The sequence below is a fragment of the Candoia aspera genome, chromosome 13 (genome assembly GCF_035149785.1).
Source record: "Candoia aspera isolate rCanAsp1 chromosome 13, rCanAsp1.hap2, whole genome shotgun sequence".
Lineage (NCBI taxonomy): Eukaryota > Metazoa > Chordata > Lepidosauria > Squamata > Boidae > Candoia > Candoia aspera.
Window position 1 is genome coordinate 4,945,539 of NC_086165.1, and position 21,175 is coordinate 4,966,713.

Below are 21,175 nucleotides of genomic sequence, written 5' to 3' on the forward strand. Positions count from 1 at the left end.
TAATATTTAAAAATTACAGAATAATATTTGAGGTTTTTTAAATGACTTGGTTAAAACATTCTGATAATACATAGCAAAAATTAGCTGTACCTAGGTGAATCCCAGTCCTGTATGTGATAAGCATTTGAGAATTATTATTATTAGATTTCTTATTATTTTCAGATTTTTTTTATCCTGCCTTTTTGATATATAACTCAAGGAGGCAAACATACCTAATACCCCTGCCTCCTATTTTCCATGCAACAACAACCCTCTGAGGTGGGCTGGGCTGAGAGAGAGGGACTGGCCGAAAGCCACCCAGCCGGCTTTCATGCCCAAGTATATTTGTCTGTTACGTAATATTGCAGGGCTTTTTTTTATATTTGGTGCGGGAAATATTCTCAGGGTGACATTTCCTTTTATTCAGTGATATTTATTGTAAGCAAATTGGTTGAGAGAAATTTGATGTCTGAAGAAGCTGTATTTTAAGAACACTTTCATTCACTCCCTTTTTCCTCCTGACCTCAGAGAGTATGTGAATACTCCATAGCTCCATTCAGATGACCACTTGTTATTTATTAGATTTATATCCCACCTCTCACTGAGGAGCCCAAGGTGACATACATAGCATTCCACATTTTATTTTTCCCCATTGCAACCAACCTGTGAGGTAGGTTGGGTTCAGAAAGACAGAATGTCTGAAATTCTGTGGCTGAGACTAGACTTGAACTTCTACTACCGTGATCAGCCTCACCCAGGCTGTCTTATCAATGGATTGAAGAGTGTTAGGAAGATCAACAGTCAAAAAGATCTTTTGTCTTACAAGCCCTTCTAATGGCTTTGATCCTGATACAGGTAGTCCTTGACTTACGACCATTCGTTTAGCGAACATTTGAAGTTACAACAGCACTGGAAAAAATTACTTTTGACTGGTCCTCACACTTACGACCGTCACAGTGTCCCCGCAGTCAGGTGATCAAAATTTGGGCGTTTGGCAGCTGGCATGTATTTATGACAGATGCAGCGTCCCAGGTCACATGATTGCCATTTGTGACATTCCCAGCTGGCTTCCAACAAGCAAAATCAATGGGGAACTGTGCGGTTCGCAAAAAAAGTCATAAAATTGGGTGTGGTCACGTGATGCCTCTCTTAACAACTGCACCTCTTAACAACAAATTTTCCAATCCCTATTGTGGTCGTAAGTCAAGGACTACCTGTACTTTCTTTTACTTATCTGAAAGCTTCAAGCTTTCCCAGTAAAATCCATTGCACTGATTGTAAATCTTTTCCTTGTAATCTTTTTCCATGTTATCAAATGTTACCTATGCAAGAAAAGGAAGCCACATAAATATAGAAGGTTTTTTTTTTTTCCATTTTAGATCATGAAGAACTCTGTGGCAGCACTTATGGATCTTTCTGTCTGAATGGTGGGATCTGTTACACCCTACCTACTGCTTCCAGTCCTTTTTGCAGGTAGGCTAAATGTTGACAATTACACTTTGCATTTTAAGGTGGTCGCTTTTCAAAGATCAGATAGTTTGGCCCTTTGCAGGTGTATTAGCTGAAATGTAGTATTTTCAGATGACAGAAACACTTTTTCCCTTTTGGAGCTGCCCTTGCTGATTTGACCCAGTGTTATGTTTTGTTTACTTGAAAAATGTGATACCGGCAACAGAAATGCTTGTTCAAGGGAAGTCTTCTGGAGCCTCTGCATCAGCTGATTTTCCCAGACACAAAGCCTTTGGAAAGTCCCTAAAGAGAGAACAGTAGGAAATTCCAAGCGCTGTCGGCCTAATTGTAGATGGGCAGATCATGGCAGGAAAAGGGATACTATCCTGAGATGCGATGTCTAAATCAGATCCTTTTGTAGACCCATGATGCAAGAAAACCTTATGTAACCAACCTCCATCATTCTTTTGAACAAATAAGCATGTTGTTGTCTAGGGCACATGATGGAAATCGGTAATTTCCGTTTACTTTTCAGTACTTCACAGTTACTGCTCTTTATGGCCAAAATGGGGGTTTCAGTGGAACAGGAAAGGCTTCCTAACTGTAAAGATGGGCTTTCTAAAGTCAGTGCGATGCAATGCAGTAGCAAATCCGACAGAGGTAGTAAAAGATTAGAATCTCGGCCCTCATTATGTATTGTTTGTGTATTTTGCTATTCCAATAACCTTTTACTCCAAAACAGCTCTGGTGCTAGTTTTTGCTAGATATATTGTAATGGTCTCTATAAATAAAGAACTCTGTCCAATCTTCCTTCTTCCCCTGTCCTCCCACTTACAAGCAACACCTATTTGATTTCCAAATCAACGTCAGATGCCGGAGCACACATCCATTTCACTCACTACCTACAAAACTTAGAAATGTAGATTTTCTTCCCCAAAGGACTCATTAGCCCACAAAACATAAATAGGACTTACATACATTATATCAGTACATGTGTGTGTGTGTGTGTGTGTATAGTACATACCACAGATCTGTAGGACAGGTGATTCTAACAGTTTATGCTGGAGCAGAGTGAAAACAGGGTGCCCTCGTGTCCCTTGAGGCCTCCATTGGCTGCAAATGAGACTCCCCTGTAGCAAATGGAAGGTGGAATCATGAAGCACATTTAATTGTAAGGTGGCAGCTTAACACTCTGTTCCGGGCATGTCATGCATATTAATCCATTACAGACAGATAAGATTACACTACAGTGTACATTTTAATTACAAATGTCATTAGGGAATCTTTCAAAGATCTTAACCTCTTCTCAGTTCATGTCATAGTTAATGAAAATTCTGCTATAAATGTTCCCCTCTCCTTCAGTAGCATAAAAGCTCAATTTCTGCAAGTATTCTTGCAATAATCCTTTGTACCTTAACTTTCATTCTGGTTGCAGGGCAAATTTTAGTTGCTATATCGTTCAAATCTAGCAAATACAAGATTCAACTTTCTGTCTGCATCTCATACAGTATAATTGTGCCTCCATCCCTGATCCCTTGATTTGCTGATTCAGACATTTCCCCCAGTCACCAATACTGGGCTATCTCCTTTATTATTCAGTTTTTTCAGTCCTTCCGAGTAGTCAGAATCTTTTGTTAGATTTGTATGTCAACATTTCTTTAAACAGTGGATTAATATTTTCAGGGGCCAACTCTGCCAATTTGTGGTACTGCATAGGTGACCATTAGAAGCCACAATGACCTCACCTGCATTATAGCTTCATCTGCATGTTGACATCATGACACATGCCATATTGCTTGCCCCCTTTCCCAGCCTCCATGGTTATTGTTCACCCAAAGCAGCCATCAGTGTAGAAAATGAAAGGATAGCCATAAAATCTTCACTGCACTGATGTACCTGGCAGATTTAGGACTGTCTCTAACCACTCAGGATTGTTGTGGAGAAAAACAGGAGGAAGGAATGCTACACATGCTGCCTTTGAACTCTGGCAGAAAAGGCAGGATATGAATCATACAAATAACTTAATAAATAGGGAATTAGGGCAACGTACCTGCATTCAGTGAAGTACCCTTTCCACAACCCCTCGTTGTTTGGTCTAACTCTCATTGTATTGGAGACAACTGAGGAAGGTAAGAGGGAGAGAGAGGGCACCAACGTGGGGAAAATGTGACTTTATTTCAGCTTATAAACTAATCTTTGTTCCACAGGTGTGTTGACAACTATACAGGGGCTCGTTGTGAAGCAATTTTGCTCCCGAGCATCAAGAACCACTCGAGAGGGGAACTGTTTGCAGCCGTGTTGGCGTCGGTCGTCGTTCTGAGTGTCCTGGTAGCGGGAGCATTTTTTTTTCTTTGCAGGTAAAGCGGTTGGGCTTAGAGATTGACCCAAGGAAAGAGTCTCACACTTTTGCCAGGATAAGTGTTCTCTGTAATAAAATATTTAATGTACGTGCCATTGTTCTTTAACACTGGCTAGAACGCGTAACCTTTCTCATCCGTTTCTAAAAAGACGGTTAAAACCACTTAATTCTCTGCTCTTCCAACCAGATGCAAATTAACTCTACTATTGTGAGGTAACCGTGCATTTGTGGGCAACTGAGTCAGTCAGTCAGTGTTGCTTTAGTTCCTTGGCTAAAAAAGAACCTCAAAGGAACTGTAAAGCTGAGTCATGGGATACCGGCACACCTTTTTTAAAAAAGGCAAACTGCCTTGTCCTGAGAGTACGATTTATAAGAGCGCTTATTTGAGAAGGGGTTGCACAAACAGCCCCAACAACTTAACCCTTGACTCCGTTTCAGGCCATTTCTAGATTTAAGCCAGTTTCACCGGGAAGTTTGAGATGCGAAGCTAAGAAGTTGCAAAACCCACCCACCTCCTCGGATTATCCGTCTTCTATCTCTTTGCAGTCTCATGCCATTATCCCTTCTTGCCAGGAAAGGCCAGATTCCACGGACCAGTTCGCTGGAGCGTGGAGGTCACCTGATTGAGGGAAACAGCAGCAACGCCTGCAATAGTGAGTACTTCTCAGGTCAGTGGCTTGCGCAAGGCTGGGATCGAACAGGTGCAGGAAAACTGCCTGAAGCCTCTAAGTCAGCGTTTCTCAACCATGGCAACTTTAAGATGTGTGCACTTCAACTTCCAAAATTCCCCAGCCAGCAGAGGAATTGAAGTCCACGTATCTTCAGTTGCTACGGTTGAGAAACGCTGCTGTTAAGTCCACCCTGTTTGCAGTCATCAGCACTTCAAATCAGATCAGATCAGATCAGACCAAATCAAGCCTTAGGGCTGAATCAATTTTGATTATATCAGCCCTAAGGCCAGATACAGTCAAAACATCTAGTAATAACAGTATTACATTCTTCTCTCTCTCTCTCTCTCTCTCTCTATATATATATATATATAAAACAGAAACACGGTAAGTATGATAGGATCTAAAAATAATTAAGAATAAAAATACTAAAATAAGTCAAAATAAAATACTACTTTAAGAAATTCTAAACCTAAGTAATGGTGCGGTGTATCGTGCAGATGGTAGCACAAAACTGGGCAACTTGGGAGGATATTTTTGAGTCCTTGTCCGAGAGAAGTAGCATTAAATAGAAATCACACTCCCTACCTGGAAATTCCTTCTAAATCAGATGTATAAGGGCCTGTCCAGAGTCCTTATATTGAGAACAGCATATGGCTTAGGGTTTCTACTGAGCCATCCCCACATGGGAATAACCGAAGGTGCATAGGGGTACCCTTGAGACGTCCCAGCAGGACTGCCGAGGGCAGAGCGTCCAGCCTGGCCAAGGTGAAGGCCTTGCGAAATTTCAGAATTGTAACGGATGATAAATGGGAGGCTGGAACGGACGTTTTTGGAAGAAAATGATAAATATTAAGCACCTTACTTAAATTTGTTTGGAGATCTACATCAGCACTTAGATCACCACGGTCAAGCACTGATGCAATTGATAGTTCCCCCACTCCCGGTTTTGAAATAGGAAGTGGATAAAAACTGAAAGGAAGTCTAAAATCCCCGAGCTTAAACAAGGTCACACCTCCAATCTCCTGGACCACTGCAGACCCCACCCCCAATGGAATAGGCAATCCCCCCCATAAAAGATTGCCCTGCTTGGTTCAGAAGGGGCCTGATGGAAATGGTGTCTTTTCAGAAATAACCGAATAAAGAAATCAAAAGAAGAAATTATGGACCAGCAACAAGAGAAGTGGAAACGCTGAAACCACGTTGGAGAATATGGTAAGAGGACAGAATGGGCATCTGTGACAAGTGCTGGGCTAATTAGAGGTTTACCAGGGCAATTATATTTAGGGTCCTGTTTCAGAGGAAGAGGGGCTCGCACACAGATATCCAACATGTTATGTGCACATTTTTTCTGAATTTTTCAGAAATACTTTTCAAACTTTTTAAAATTCTTTAATATGGGAAAGTATTTTTATGCAAAAGCAATGAGAAAACAAGATACTAATGCATTATTATACTGATACCAGAAAAACTAGGAATGTCTGCTTAGGGTACACGTCCAATAATTTGAGCTTTTACAAGGGCTTACAGTGAGAATGAAGGAGCTGTGAATTATTCTAAACACATATTTAGACACAGTTGAATAATGCAAATTGCTTTGTCAAAAATTATGAATGCATCTCAGTGGCCCAGTTTTTTGCACAAAGGTTCTTCTAATTTATGAAAGGAGAATGGGCATGGATGAGAATTGTATCTGTCATCACACATAAATGTAAAAAAGAAATATGGGAGTTCGTACGTTTGCCTTCTAGGCCCCTATCCCGATCATGCTCCAGTGCCCCAAACTGGATGGAATATTCTAGGGGTAGCCTGGCCTATGTAATTTTTCTTGATCATGATGCTCCACTTCCTTTTCTGTAGCTGCATTACATTGTTGGCTCATGTTCAGTTTGGGATCAACCAAGACCCACCCAGATCTTTTTCACAAAATGCTGCCCAGTGTGGTCCCTCCTTTCCTATATTCTGCCTTTGATCTTTCCTACCCATATAAAGGACTTTGTATTTGTCCCTGCTGAAGTTAATTTTCTTAGTTTCAAAAGAAGAAATTATGGACCAGCAACAAGAGAAATTTGTTTCATCTTATCAAGATCCTCCTGAATCTTCACATTGGTATTAATCAATATCAAGATTCTTAGGGTATTGAATCCTCCTGAATCTTGATACTGAATCTTGTGGGAATCCTTGTGGGAGGATAAAATCTGATAAATAAATAAATAGTCCTCTTAAGTGTTTGCTATCAAACACTTCCTGTTCATGGGAGAAACAATGCTGAGTTTTTTTCAGGATAAACAAAAATGTTACATGATGAAGAATAAATATTAAAGAATTCAAGAAGGGACGCGGTGGTGCTGCGGGTTAAACTGCTGAGCTGCTGAGCTTGCCGATTGGAAGGTCGGCGGTTCGAATCCGCGTGATGGGGTGAGCTCCCGTTGCTAGTCCCAGCTCCTGCTCACCTAGCAGTTTGAAAACATGCAAATGTGAGTAGATTAATAGGTACCGCTTCGGCGGGCAGGTAACGGTGTTCCGTGTAGTCATGCTGGCCACATGACCACGGAACTGTCTATGGACAAACGCCGGCTCTTCGGCTTTGAAACGGAGATGAACACCGCCCCCTAGAGTTGGACACGACTGGACTTAATGTCAAGGGAAACCTTTACCTTTACTACCATGTAGACTTAGATGGACCAAAAAAAAAAATACTATGTAAATGTTGGAAAAAGTTTTCTTTCTTTCTGAACGAAGCCACACACAGTCATAATAATTAAATGAGATTTCAAAATAGATTCTTAGGGTAAGCAGATGAACAAGTTAAAATTGTTCATTGCATTCTTGAGAACTTTCAGTTACTCATTTTTGATGTGCTTAGTTAATTCCTTTGGGTACAACAGTGTGCTAGTTTTATACCTTTGTAATCTGCCTTGACAAAAATGATGGGAAAGATAATACATAATTTGCCATTTTAAAAAAATCTAATAAAGCCACCGTCTTCTGTAATTTTCAGGAATCTGTACCAGTGTTCCCAGATACTCTGAAAGAAGAAGGTGTTGCTAATGATTTACAGGACCAAATATTTAAGCATAAATATGCATTGCTTATGTTCTTACAATTCCCAGACAAAGAATGTCAGAGGTATGTGAAGATGCTGAAAGGGACATTAGGATCAACTATATCCACAGTAGTTAAAATAGACAAAATGCTTTTAAAGTTCTTCCAAACATTAATAGATAGTACTGAAATGTGGTTGGGTTCCTTCCATCCATTTTTATTGAAGGTAAAGCTAGCTGTATGTTTTAGTTCCATGCCATGGACTTTACATGTCAGGAGCAAGCTTAGTGAACAAAAGAAGAGCAATTTTATGTAAGGTGTGACATCTGGCAAGCCTTTTTAGGGTCATGATATAGTTACTGTATTCCTTTTTCCTTTGTTTGAAACATTTCCATTTGTAAATAAAGTTTATCCTTTTCTCTTCAAATACATCTCCAGGGTCTCTCAAAATAATCTGTATTTTAAATTCTTTCATGTGTTATCAGTGGGTTGTACAGGTCAAACTAATTAAAAAAAAATTCTGACCAAGCCAGAGTAGAATGATGGTTAAGGTGTTGGGCAAGGATCGGGGAGACCCGGGTTCAGGTCCACCTCAGTCCTGGGGTGACTTTGGACCAGTCTCTTGCAGCCCGGTCTACCTCAGAGGGTAGTCCCAGAAAAGAGTTGGACGTGCTACAGAATGCCGCCACAAGTTCTGGAAGAAAGCTGAGAAAAATCTAACAAACTAATATAAAACCATACTGCATGTAGTTCTGTAAAGTTCCACAAATCACTTGTTCTTTTTACTCATGGAGTCATCAATTGCTTTATAAGCTTCTTCTTTAAAGTATTAAAGTTTTTTTGGGGGGGGGGGTTGCACTCCCTCTCATTTGGGAAGAACTACTACTGGCTGGGTTACCGTGAATGGATTTATTTCTAACACAATTTGGGGAGCGGGTGGAGGGCCTCCCACCTCGGCATTAGTGTCCCAGAACAGAGCTTGTTTTCACATTAGACACACCGTACAGGAGCTTTAGGAAGGGCTGAAAAGGTGGACCTATCTAGCCCCCTAGATGCACACTGAATTGTATTTCTTTAAGTATGTATTTTTCTTTTAAATCACTTTGTTGTTCCTCCCTAGAGATTTTTAAAATCTATTTACACAGAAGAAACTGTACCTAACTTTAAATGCATCATTTGTTGTATTCCCTGGATTCAAACAACACATTAAGCCAAAATGCTTTTTGCTTATTTGGGCTAAATCTTGTGAACTCAACTGAAGTGATTTTTTAAGAATTACAGCAACCCTAGCTAATTGTAGTTTATTCAATAAACATAGGTAAACAAACCATGGCTGCCAGTGTGCTGTGTGAAAGATCATCTTCATACCATTAATTGCAAGAAACTAAATTCTTTAAATGAGAAATGACCTGGATAATTCCAAGTGACCATCTCAACCCCATTTTTCTTGCACACCTCACTGTCTGTCCCAGCAGGAAGAATGACTCAAAGTTTAACACCTTCGCATATGTAAATTTACCAAGAAAACTGAATGATCATGTACACAAAGTTCCCAGGAGTCAATCTCAATTCAGGAAACTTTTTTAAACAACTGAATCACTATTGTGTGCCCAGCACACATGTCAGTGCCAATTTTAACATACAGCTACATTTTCAACATACACTTTAGATTGGTTTCCCTAAAGCAGTGGTGTCATTGCAGCAGAAAACAGTTTCCTATAGATAAACACACTGGCCATTAAAATCTGCCATTTTCTTTTAAAGCAATCTAGCTAGTGGACATAACAGACACACACTCCTCAAAAGTGGCTCCAGAATAGGACGTCTCTGTCCACTGAAACATAAGCATAGTTTCAATTGCACATTTAAGGTATTATTTTAAAAATTACTTCCCTAAAACTTTTAATTATTGGCTTTATGAATCAGTTTGTGAAAATACCCTGAAAACTGGCCCATAAATACTGTACTACTGCACTATCCAACATTCTGTATTCCCCCTACCTGATATTTCCCTAGGATTTTGTATTTTTGGTATTGCAGTGACATTACCAAATCAAGCCAGAAGAAAGGTAATTAGGGGATCTTAACTGAATACTAGGCAATGACTTCAACCAGATGAGGAACCCTGTCCTGAAGCAGGATTACCATCCTTTGTTTATTCAAATGGTGCAAAACCAGAATGAATAGCCACTGTACGTAATAAAGTAGATCATCTCGACTTAGTCCTGCAAACTGTGTTTCTCCCATGCATTAAAAGCAGCCAAGTCTGCAATGAATCCCAAAAGACAACTACGGACATACTGTATGATGTGCACCTATTTCACTTGGTGTATTCACACGCACACACACACACACAAGTATTTTCTTGTATCATCGTTTTCAATTTTTCATGGAAAAAAACAAGCGCCTTCTGGTCCGAAAGAAACACTCCCAACTCCCTGGCACTCTGCTTTTGGAGGGAGACAGGAAGAATATAACTTGCGGTTGAGAGAAAAATCAAGTATTTAATTTTCTGTTACCTTATTTACCCTTGTCCCACTTTCCCAGTACAACCCTAGGACAATTATAAATATCTTCAGTAGTTTTAACGACAGATGGAAAGTTGAATATCAAGATAATACCTTGCAACCATATAATTCTGCTGCCATTTATCTTTCCTATATTGACAAACGCAGGTCTTTTTTATTATTTTGCAGATGTCTGCATAGGAAGAAAACATTATTACTTCTAAGCTTTCACTGATTTTTGCTCCAGGTCCCAAAAATTTGTACTGAGGCCACTCAACAGTAGAACCAAAGCCAAATCAGACAGATCTTGTGGTCCCTCCACAAAGGTGGTATATTTAGGATCAGGAAAATCCCCAAGGAATATTTTTCTACAACAAAAGAGATTAAGAAGCAGGTAACTAGTACAATTTAGAATACAAACTAGTTAGTGAACAACACTGCCCAATTTGCAAGGTTTTACTGAGATAAGCCCCAAGGATCCAGACCGTCTTATCCCCTTTTGGTCTAGAGAGGATAAATTTGGCCAGGCCTGCATAGACCCTTTGCCACCTTACCTTAACAGATGAGGTAAAAGGGCTCAATTCAGGCCTGAAGCTTTACATCTCCAAAGACAAACAATAAAAGACACAGCCACAGTTTAAGACAGAATTAGTTCAAAGGCTGACTTGTTCAGAAATCCACTAACAGCATGAAAAAAAAAATCAGTTTCCAGTATGAAAGCACCGGTGATGCTAACAACTGTCATCTGCAACTACCGGAATGATGTAAAAAATCTACCATGCGTACAAAACACTTAGAGTTTTAGAAACGTGGTATAAAAACGTTCTTTTCTTCACCTAATTTAAGCTTACACAGTTTATGAGACCTACAGTCAATGGGACAACCTTCAGTTTTGTTTCAGGAGGCACTTTGAAGTGTTCCCAGAATTGCACGTTTCTGAAATCAGTGCAGCCTGGTGACTTTGGTGCACCACCGCCAAGAAGAGGCTTAAGCTTGATTCGCCTTAGCTGAACCCAGATGCACAAGTGTCATGACAGTGGTGTAACCGTGGAGGAGGTCATCCTTGGCCTCAGTATATTCCCGGAGGACAAAATTCCCAGTCACGATCCGATCGCATCCGATCTCCCCATGTCCAAAAAAGCCAAACAGGGGGACATTCGGAAAGAACTTTCTAAAAGCATCGGCTTCCAGGTTTGGCTTGGTTTTATAATACTGGTGTCCCCTGCCGACGCAGGCGAACATGAAACCCAGGCTGTTGTGCTCCGGGATGTTGGCGGCCTTGAGGCGCTGCATCGCAGCTTCTGCTGTCTTTTCGTCCGTTACGTCTTCGTCTAACAGGACGGAGGCGCACTGGATCTGGGGGCCACTAAAAGCCAAGCCAACGACGCCACAGGAGTCTGCCGGCTGAATGGTACTGAAAGAGAGGAGGAAACGCCTTGAGAAGCAGGCAGGCCAGAACACGACGTCGCCAAAAGATTATGCAGGACAATGCAGGGTTGCCAGCCCCCAACCATGCATTTTAAGCACTGAAAACTCTGCAAACCACACGCCTCCAGCTGCTCCCATCACCAACCTGCTCTTCTCCTTCAGACAAACAGCAGCGAATTAACCTGCCCACTTCCCTGGGAAAATTCTCTGAAGGCACTAAGATGCTGAAAATCTCAGTTTTTTTAAAAAATAAAAATAAAACCAGCCTCATCACTAGAGTAAAGCCTAAACGGGCAACAAACTCAGCAGTCAGTCAGTCTTACACCGTTTTACCAAATGTAGGATACATGAATCTGAAATCCTATTTTGATGCCGGGTTAGGAAAGCTGGGAGGAAAAAAGCTTGGGAATTGTATCTAATCCACCTGAATGTGCTTTGAAACAGAACCATTTGAAAATTACTGTACAGACTTCTTCATTACCACCCCAGATATCCTTCGGACAGTCCAAGAGATGGAGAAGATCTACCCTAGTCCTTTGGCAAGAACGGTTACTTTTGCCCCAAAACAGTTTGCAATATTTTTCTATGCCCTAAGGGTATTTCACAGGTCTGCTTGCAAATTTTAATTCGTCATTATTTTTGTGCATTTACTGGGAAACCCCAGAAATATGAGAGACAGAATACCATATTTATAAAAATGATTAAAACCTAAGAAATAATAGGTGTTTAACAATTTTTGTCAGCATTAGTTAGCTAAGAGGGCATCAGGATATACCACTATGTGAATACAACTGACCTTTTTTGTCTTTCAAATCAAGTTTTTTAAAAATTTCTATCCCACCTTTATTATTTTTATAAATGACTCAAGGCAGTGAACATACCTAATACTCCTTCCTCCTCTTTTCCCCACAACAACCACCCTGTGAGGTGGGCTGGGCTGAGAGAGAGGGACTGGCCCAAGGGCACCCAGCCGGCTTTTATGCCTAAGGCGGGACTAGAACTCTCCTACCACGCCTGACTAGCTCTTGGGCTGAGAGGGAGGGACTGGCCCAAGGTCACCCAGCCGGCCTTCGTGCCCAAGGTGGGACTAGAACTCACAGTCTCCTGGTTTCTAGCCTGTTGCCTTAACCAGTAGACCCAACTGATGATTGAGGGACTTAAACATGTCAAACCAGATGACTGCGAGGAAGACGTGTGCTACATAACAACTTATGCAGAAGGCAGTGCTAGGAAGAGAATGCCCCTCAGTTGCCTAGGTAAAAGCAACAGATGCCCAAAAATCTGCTTGGAAGAATAATTCAATTAATACCTGAAAGTTAGCTTAAAACTATTATTTCTATAGAGTCCCTCTGTTTGGAGGAGATGGGCGGTGACGAAGTAGATAGATAGATAGATAGATAGATAGATAGATAGATAGATAGATAGATAGAATAAACATCAAAGGGTTAAAAGCATCATGTCAGCTTCTTTTTTAAACTTGTCACTGTCAAGATGTTGGCCTATCATCGACAAGTTTGCAAACATGAATGGAAATTCTACAAAGGAAGGAAGGAAGACACCAGTATAGCAACATGTCACTACAAGCCTCAAAAGAGCCTGCTGGTTCTAAGTAAAGTCTAAACTGTTCCTCCTAAACAAAAGTCCACAGATGGCATTACGCAACAGGACATTTGTTATCTAGCATTTATTGCGGAGTTAGGCTGACAATCCAGCAGTGCAACGGAATGGTTGAAGGCCCTTTGATACAGCCCTAACTTGGGAACGAGCCTCAGTTAGCAGAAGCACCATTCCCGCCCTTTATGAACCCAACATGAGCCTTGTGTTGCCTGCAGAGCACCTGTCTGGAGTGTGCTGACATGCCGAGATCACAGCACTGCTTTACCACCGATAGAACAAACTGCAAGTGAATGTTAAAACATCAGCTACTGCATACCCCCACCTCTGAGATCTGTTTCAGTTTCTGACAAAACACCCAATCTAGAACTCTACTCCAATGTACCTGCCATAACTGAATATATACACAGGACTCGTCTTTATTCTTGTACCATTCAATACAGGCCCAGTAGACTGAGCTGGGAGAAAGTTAAGAGACTGTGTTGTGCAACACTAACAGGGATCCGTGTTTGCCTGTTCAGTCCATCCCTGTTCAACCCTGGCAACGTGCATTCCAGGTGAAATGGATAAAATATTAGTAAGTTACATAAAGCAAAGACCTTGAAAAAGGTAAAGGGGGAAGGTGCAAAAAAGGGAAAAGAAGATGATGAAAGGGCTACAGCATATATCATTAGCACTTCTAATTTTAGACAAACAAATGACAAGCTGGGAGAACACAAAGCATTTAAAAAGTGGTACACTGTATGGGCTCAGTGAGAGAAATTTCCCTCCCTCTCTTTAATGCTGGAATCTAATGGAAGTGACTTATTCTAAATCAGGAGAAACTTTTCAAGCATCATAATTCGGATTCATTGTGGCAGCGCCGCTGACACAATGGCGGCCGATCAGCTTGAAAGGGAAATAAAAGAAAATCACGAAGATGTACTGATGGTTATTACCTGTGACGAAAACGGGTAAATTTCAGACCTAAAGGCAGGATGAGGGAACAGCTTTCCTAGCCAGCTGTTTTGCTTGCCAGAGCATTTTTCTAGTCACTGTGACATTCAGCATACGGGACAGGAAGGCCTGCTCCAACACAGCTTGCTAAAAAGTTCTTAAGCAACTTTTTAAAGTCACTTTAGCCTAAGAGATTTGAGCGCGCCAGGAGAAGCAGAACCTTGCTTTTGAACAATACAGAAGCTGAGCTTTTCAGAAACACATAAAAGCCGAACTGACTGAAGCATAACAAATAGTAGGCTATTGGGAAAACTACCCTTATCCAAACACGACCGCAACGGATGCCCAGAGACGAAGAGATCTCAATGCCCTGGAAGATACCCACTTCTCTGCAGTTAGAGAGGGAATGCTCTCTACGTGTCCCCCAGCTAAGATTATGCTCTTTTCATTCAAACGATTGAGAATTTGGCGGAGAAATCGTGTTGATCCTGACTTCCAGGTATTGTATCCAAACAGAAGAACCACTCTAAGATCCGGATTGTTCTTAAGACCTGATTAGAACAGAAGAAGGGAGAAAATATTAATCTCTGGCTTTCTGCTGATAATAACAAGATGCCCCATGTCACGCATCATTTAGTTCATGAACTGCATCTGCTTATGTTTTCTGCCCTACGTTCCCTAAAGGGAGAGGACGGCAGAGTACCTCTCAAAAGCAGAGATTCCCACAAGATTTGTTGTCGTCATACTGCCCTCCGGCAAATTTCTGACCTCCTCAGTATGCAGCCTTGGAGGTTTTTTGTAAGGCTCCAATCGTACGTTTTGTTTTGCTTCATACTCAAGAAACTTAGCTAGCGGTTAACCTTTTATGTATTGGAATACACGGAGCCCAGCAAGCAACAGGGCAAATGACACACCCAGGCTGCCTCAGCTGTATGGCTAGCAAAAGGGGCTCAACATTTCCCCCAATAATAAAAAGCCCCCCCCCCCAGTTATAAAAAAAACAACAAATGGAACTAGTTATGGTTTAGCAGGGAGATGCAAAAAGTTGGCCCACAAACCCGTTAGCTTTCGTTTACTCTGCATGTTCACTGGAGGAAAAATCCTTGCTCTCTTGCTTTGCCATGTCTGAGGGTTAAAGGTGGAAAGGGTGTGGAAGGAAAAGGAGGACTTAGAACATACTGTTGGGATGGAAGAATCACTGAGTTTCTCCTATCCCTTTGAGCCAAACGTTACATCACAGATCACCATGTTCCAATATTCTCATAGCCTTCACAATATCTTCAAAGCAATTCCCATGTTGCACCCTTTAAGCCCATGACCATCATGTGACAGTCAGCCGTTGTGATGTTTACAGGCTGTGAATGACTCCTGCTCATGGGAATTAAAATCCCACACCGTGACAGCTTCCAGTCCTTTTTTTTTAAAGCAAGAGTTCAAATGTCAAACCGAGCACATACACAACCTCCCCGCCACCCCGCACCACTTCAGCTTGCCTGCTTCTGCAAACTGTCCTTCATCGATGGCTTGGCTCTTCATATCTTTAAAAAAGTGGAAGGTCTGAATCTTCACCCCATCGATTTTGGGGAGCAGCAGGGCAACGCCAGCCTCTCTGTCTTCAACTTCTAAGGGATGATTGCTGCGAGAGCCTTTTGGAGTAACTGAAGAGTGAAGTTACGTGTCAGCCCCATTCCTAAGACTGCCCTGCTATCTCATCCCCACCAATCACATGGCCTTGCAATAACCATTTTTAAAACGATCCCGTTTTCTACAAGTAGCATAAAGTAAAAAAATGGACAATTCAATAGTAAAATATCCCTCCTACATCTTTGGTACATTTATGTGGCAGGCGCAAGAGCTTTAAAGAACACAAACTGTGGAGTGACTTGTAATATCCTTGTAGACATCAGCCAAGCTCACTTGTATAGCACAGGCAGTGCGGGTCGAAAGTCCAAAGGTCAGCCTCCAGCTACGCTGGGTTGCAGGTAACTGGGATGCAGAAAATCTCAGACAAAATTAAGGAACAATGACCTGAAGTGGGAAAAGGCAAAATTTCTTAGGTTCTCAATCAGACCTCAGAAAGGTTTCCATATGATTTTTAAAGCCTGGGGGCTTCAAAGTGATCTCCAAGCATTTGTAGAATACACTTCGGTTGTAAACATCAGATACCTTTTCCTCTGAGGTCATAAGAAGCCGCACTGTGGGACAAAGCAAACAAGTTTTCTGCCTTCTGCACTCTGAAATACTGACCTTTTTAACATGGTTTAGTTACCACATCTCTCTCCACCAGGGGGTGGGGACAGCAGCTGTCCCTGACCTGGTCTTTTCAACACGGGTTACATAGTATCTGCCAGAATCCCCAACTAGCACGGCACTGGCGTGGTTGTAATTTTTTAGCTCTGAATTCAGAGCCCCAAGGAAGAATGTGAAGCCGTGAAAAGCCATCCAGTTGCCATCAGATTACAACTTCCAAAGCAAACTGGGGGGCATCAGGCTAAGGAAAACTCAGTTTTCTCCCAGTTAATTGAACTATGGAATGCTTGTTTAATAACCTTGTCTGCTTGACACAGACATCAGTTTCAAAGCAACTATGGATGCGAAGCCGTTCAAAGTTACAGTCCATTCAGTCCATGGGAGGCACATCTGGGGCAGAACCGGGGACCTGCTTTGCCCATGAACTTACGCGGGATTCGTGAGCTACTGGGAACTGTTTCCACTCTAATCAAAAGTCCAAGTTCTAAGTTTATTTGCAATTAATTTTACAGAAGGTTGCTTCCTTTAAGCAGGTGGAAAGAACAGTTTGGAAGGATAGCCATACTGAAGAAAAAAGCCACTCAGCTTATCTTGCTGTTGTTGTTGTTGTTGTTGTTTTCCTTACCTACAACTCCAGGTGTCTCAAGGCCAAGAACTTGGCACCGTTTGGGCAGCAGTTTTTCCAGGGCAGCAGCTATTTCTTTACTGTTCCTTCGCCGTGCTGCAATGACAACAAAAAATGGTTAGTCCCAGTTCCTGCAGGATCAATAATAACCTTGAGGGCAGCTGCCAGTTTTTCAAGGTATTTTAATTAGTGGCTGCAATGAACACAGGGGCTCTGTGCTTTTCCCAATCCGTGAGCAAACAAGGGAAGATCTTGTTATTTTCAAAGTTCTTAAGGAGAAGAACTTTGCCAAATGCTGCCAAGAGTCTGCAAAGCAGCAGCAACCTCTCCCAGCTGTCTGCTCCCAAGATCAACCATGGAGGAGAGAATGAAGATGGGTCCCTGCCCCTGCGAAGACTCTTGGCCTCAAGGTGCTACAGTTCAACCTTGGCCACTTTAAGATGTGTGGACTTCAACTCCCAGAATTCCCCAGCCAGCCTGACGTCTGGGAGAATTGAAGTCCCAGAACTCTGTGAGTTGAAGTCCACACCTTAAATTGGCCAAGGCTGAACAACACTGCTCTACAGGATTCTCCGAGCAATATACTGCATGCTCCTGCAGCTGGCAATCACAAGAAACTCTAGCAAACTGGAATTCAGTTTCTGTACTTCGGTCAAGTAAACGCATAGACCCACATCAACACTCTTTGTTACTGCCAAACGATACTTCACGAGGTTGTTTAACCAAGCTGTGACTGAGCAGAAACCTCCTTTCAAGGCTCACATTTTACCTACAGGACCCAAACAGCCCGTTCAGAAGACTGTTTCCTTGCTCCACGTGTATAACCCAGTGACTCAGAAGAACACAGCAGTTGATACTTTTTCTTGTTTTGAATTTTGGGTTATGGCAAGCTAGTAACACTTGCATTTAGATTTTAACTCCAGTAGAGAGACTCGTTTTTTCAAGAGTGCCACGGCACCTATGAATAGTCTCACCGGCTGCTTACCTTTCTTCAGACCGTGGCCACAGCTCTCTCTGAATCCACTGTAAGTCTCTCCATCTGCTATTATATATAACACTGTCTGGGGGAGGATCTGAACTTTCTGCAATGTAAAAGCAGAACACAGCATGATGGACACTGGATAGTCGCACATGCAGGAACTTCTCTTGCACACAAAAAACAAGCACCGCTCCAAATACCACTTGAATAAACTTAGCTGCTTCTTCACTTAAGCCAGTGAAAAAGATGCACTGTCAAAGGGCTGTCTTTTTAAACAATCACTATTCTGTTTAGAAAAACAGAATATAAAATGTTAACAAATATGGATGTAGTTAACCTGCCAAATAGATGAGGCTTTCTGTACCTACTGTTTCATCACTCTGTGTGGTAATCTAGAATGCTCAACATCCTAATCGTTCAGAGTTGCAATCTTCAGAACACCAGGCCAATAATAAACCCCACCCGAATTCCATAAAACGGTTTCTAAGTAAACAGAGATACCTATACATGTTTTCCCAGAATAAAATCACTTGATGCCCACTGGGCTCACCCCCAGTAAGCATGCATGAGGCCAGAGTCAGAGGACCTCACCTCTTCCTATTCAGTGCCTTCTTGCTCCTGGAGCTCACTTAATATTACAGGATTTCAAAAGAAAAGACAGCACAGAAGGCAAAACCTACCACTAGCCTATTACAGCGTGTCCATTTTTTGTGACGTGCGTTGTCTTAAACAGAGTCAAATGAGAACTAATGTAATGTGAGCAGTAGGAAATTCTGAACATTTAGAAGATGAACTTCGACAATAGACAGACAAAACCTGCTTATGTGAGAAGCACCTCAATCTGTCCAAACCGCTTACCTCGATTTCTTCGGCTAACACTTGGACCAGGACATGGCTGTTGGATGGGCCTGGTTCCAAGGCAGGGACCCAGGTGACGCTCTGCTGCGTTCGCAGGATTCTGCGGGAACACTCCCGCCACAGCTGGCACACACTGTAACAGGAATATCTGTGTTGCTCACACTGCAAAAGCTTCTAAGGCTGGGAGCATTCAAGGCCTCACACGACCGAGTCCCAATCCTTAGGACAACTCCTGAGAATCGGAATGGGAATCGGGGCCTCCGCTTTAACTCTGCCTTAGCCCTTCTTCAGCTAACCCACATTTTTGGCAGCATACCTATACACTACCCTCAACGATTTCACGAAACTGACAACTCCGTGTGGCTGAAGCATTCCTGTTCCACTGCCTGGTAGCTCTTACAGTTAGAAAGTTCTTCCTGAGAATCACTTTGGTGCAGCGGCTAAGACGCTAGATCAGAAACCAGCAGACTGTGGGTCCTAGTCTTCCTCTAGGCACGGAGGCTGGCTGGGTGACTGTGGGCCAGTCCCTCTTTCTCAGCCCAAGTGTCAGCCCCACCAGGTAGATCAGACCATGAAATCAACTCTACAGGAAAGGTAAAACTACTTTGATTGAGGTTGGCTATAGCAACAGAATCTGGCGAATCTGACACGGTCATCCTCCTTGCTTTCTGCAACAGGTGACTTTGGGCCAGTCACTCTCTCTCTGTCCAACCCACCTCACTGGGTTATTGTTGTGGGGAAAAGAGGAGGCAGGAGTATTAGGTACGTTTGTCACCTTGAGTTGAGATCTGTGTGTGTGTTCATGTAGTTCTTGTTTAGCAACCAGAGTTTGTTCTAGCAAAACGGTCACTGTCGTTTAGATAAGAGTTCTTTTACGCAGCTATGCCAGCGTTACTCTCACTCTGGCGTGTGCAGTCAGGTGCAGAAATTTGGGCGTAAGTGCACGCATTGGTCGGAAAATTATTTTTTTACTATGTGCATCACCGTCGTATTTGCAAACAGTCGCTTTCTGAGGCAGTCGCTAAATGGGGACTACCTGTGTGTGTGTGTGATAAAATAATAATAATAATGATGATGATGATGATGATGTCTAGTCTAAACCAGTATTACACAAGGGAATAGGTTTTCCTAGATCTGATTCTTGTTCAGACTCTGTCTTATCATTTTGGGGGGGGGGGGGCACCTTCCAGTCAGTGTTGACTCCTGGCGACTGCCTGGACTAGTCCCTGACGTTTTCACGGCAAGGTTTTGTCGGAAGTAGTTTGCCCATGCCTTCTTCTTCCTGGGGCTGAGAGGGAGTGACTGGCCCAAGGTCCCCCAGCTGGCTTTGTGCCTCAGGCAGGACTAGAACTCAGGGTCCCTGCTTTCTTAACCACTACACCAACTGGCTCTCTTACCATTTACCACAAGAATCTCTAACTTCCTTCTTGAAGCGCCGCGTGCGCTCGCAGCTTCCTTTGTGCAGCCCGATTTTATAGTGTAAAAGTAACGGGGGGGAGGGAAGGGGGCATTACTGACCCTTTTGCTTCTTCGTAAACACGGATGCTGCAGAAGCCAAACGGCGAGACTGGGGCGCCAGGCCTTCAGCCTACGAGGCACCCACGTATGAACCGACCCAACTGGGGCAGCCTCCCCGCCGCAAAGGGAGCAGGGCCAGGCCAAGCTTGACCGGCCACAAGGTATCGAGGCGGGGGGGCTGCAGCCGGCGGGCCCCTCCTGGACCTGGGCTCGGCCCGCCCGGCTCGGGATCGTCGGCTGCTCCTTTCGGACTTCTGCCTGCCCCTGCTGCGGCCGCCATTATCTTACACTCTCCTGCCCCCCCGCCCCGTGGCTCCGACGGCCAGGCCCACCCGCTCCCCAACTCGAGGGGCGGTTCCTCCCCGGCGAAAAATGGGCCCCAGCTTCAAAATGGGGCCGGGAGGCCTCTCTCGCCGCCTCTCAGGGCCTTTCGCGGGCCGGGCGCGCCCTTGCGACCCTTCTCCGGCTGCTCACCAGGCCGCCCGCAGGAGCGCCTTCGTGGGCAGGAAGCTGAGGATCCGCTCCACCACCTCGGCCAGGTTGCTCAGCACGTAGCCACCCTTGGGCTCGGGCTCCATGACGACAGCAGGCCGGCGCGAGCCCCCCGGAAAGGCGCCACCAGAGGGGCCCGGAAGCTCCGGCGCGCTCCTGACGCGATCAACGACGCGACGCTCTCGTTACCGTGGAGACCGAGGCGCGTGGGAGGAGCCCGGAACCCTGCCCGGTCTTGACTGGTCAAGGATCGTCGCTCTAATCCTTCCACATCTCTATGACAAGCATTCCCCACGCGTTCAAAACTTGATCTGAAACTCGGAAGACAGGAAGTCTCTCGACGTTCATGCTACTTTTTCCTATCTGCTTGTGGGCGGACGGGGCCATAGATGACAGAATACTATGGAGCAAGATTTTTTTTTTTTAAAGTTTAGGATTTTTTTTTAAGTTTAGGAAGAAATCCAAAGG

At 43.3% G+C, this 21,175-nt stretch overlaps 2 protein-coding genes across 7 annotated transcripts in view; one reads left to right on the plus strand and one right to left on the minus strand.

Annotated features, from left to right (window-relative positions):
• The window catches only part of NRG4 (neuregulin 4), a 47,748-nt gene extending 39,938 nt beyond the window's left edge, over window positions 1–7,810 (plus strand). For 5 of the 6 annotated variants that reach the window (XM_063314276.1, XM_063314277.1, XM_063314275.1 and 2 more), the window contains 5 exons: window positions 1,359–1,452; window positions 3,636–3,785; window positions 4,361–4,455; window positions 5,585–5,670; window positions 7,457–7,810. In XM_063314276.1, coding sequence (XP_063170346.1) covers window positions 1,359–1,452; window positions 3,636–3,785; window positions 4,361–4,455; window positions 5,585–5,598 — 353 coding nt within the window. In that variant the 3' untranslated portion in view covers window positions 5,599–5,670; window positions 7,457–7,810. The remainder of the gene's footprint in view (window positions 1–1,358; window positions 1,453–3,635; window positions 3,786–4,360; window positions 4,456–5,584; window positions 5,671–7,456) is intronic. The other variant, XM_063314280.1, reaches the window with a different exon arrangement.
• A 543-nt stretch (window positions 7,811–8,353) lies between these two features.
• FBXO22 (F-box protein 22) lies at window positions 8,354–20,877 on the minus strand. The gene is made up of 7 exons (XM_063314267.1): window positions 20,690–20,877; window positions 18,698–18,830; window positions 17,846–17,942; window positions 16,861–16,956; window positions 15,479–15,643; window positions 14,371–14,536; window positions 8,354–11,421 (listed from the first exon to the last, which is right to left on the minus strand). Exons 1-7 carry the CDS (start codon window positions 20,791–20,793, stop codon window positions 10,995–10,997), a joined length of 1,188 nt encoding a protein of 395 aa, XP_063170337.1. The 5' UTR covers window positions 20,794–20,877; the 3' UTR covers window positions 8,354–10,994.
• Window positions 20,878–21,175: the final 298 nt, after the last annotated feature.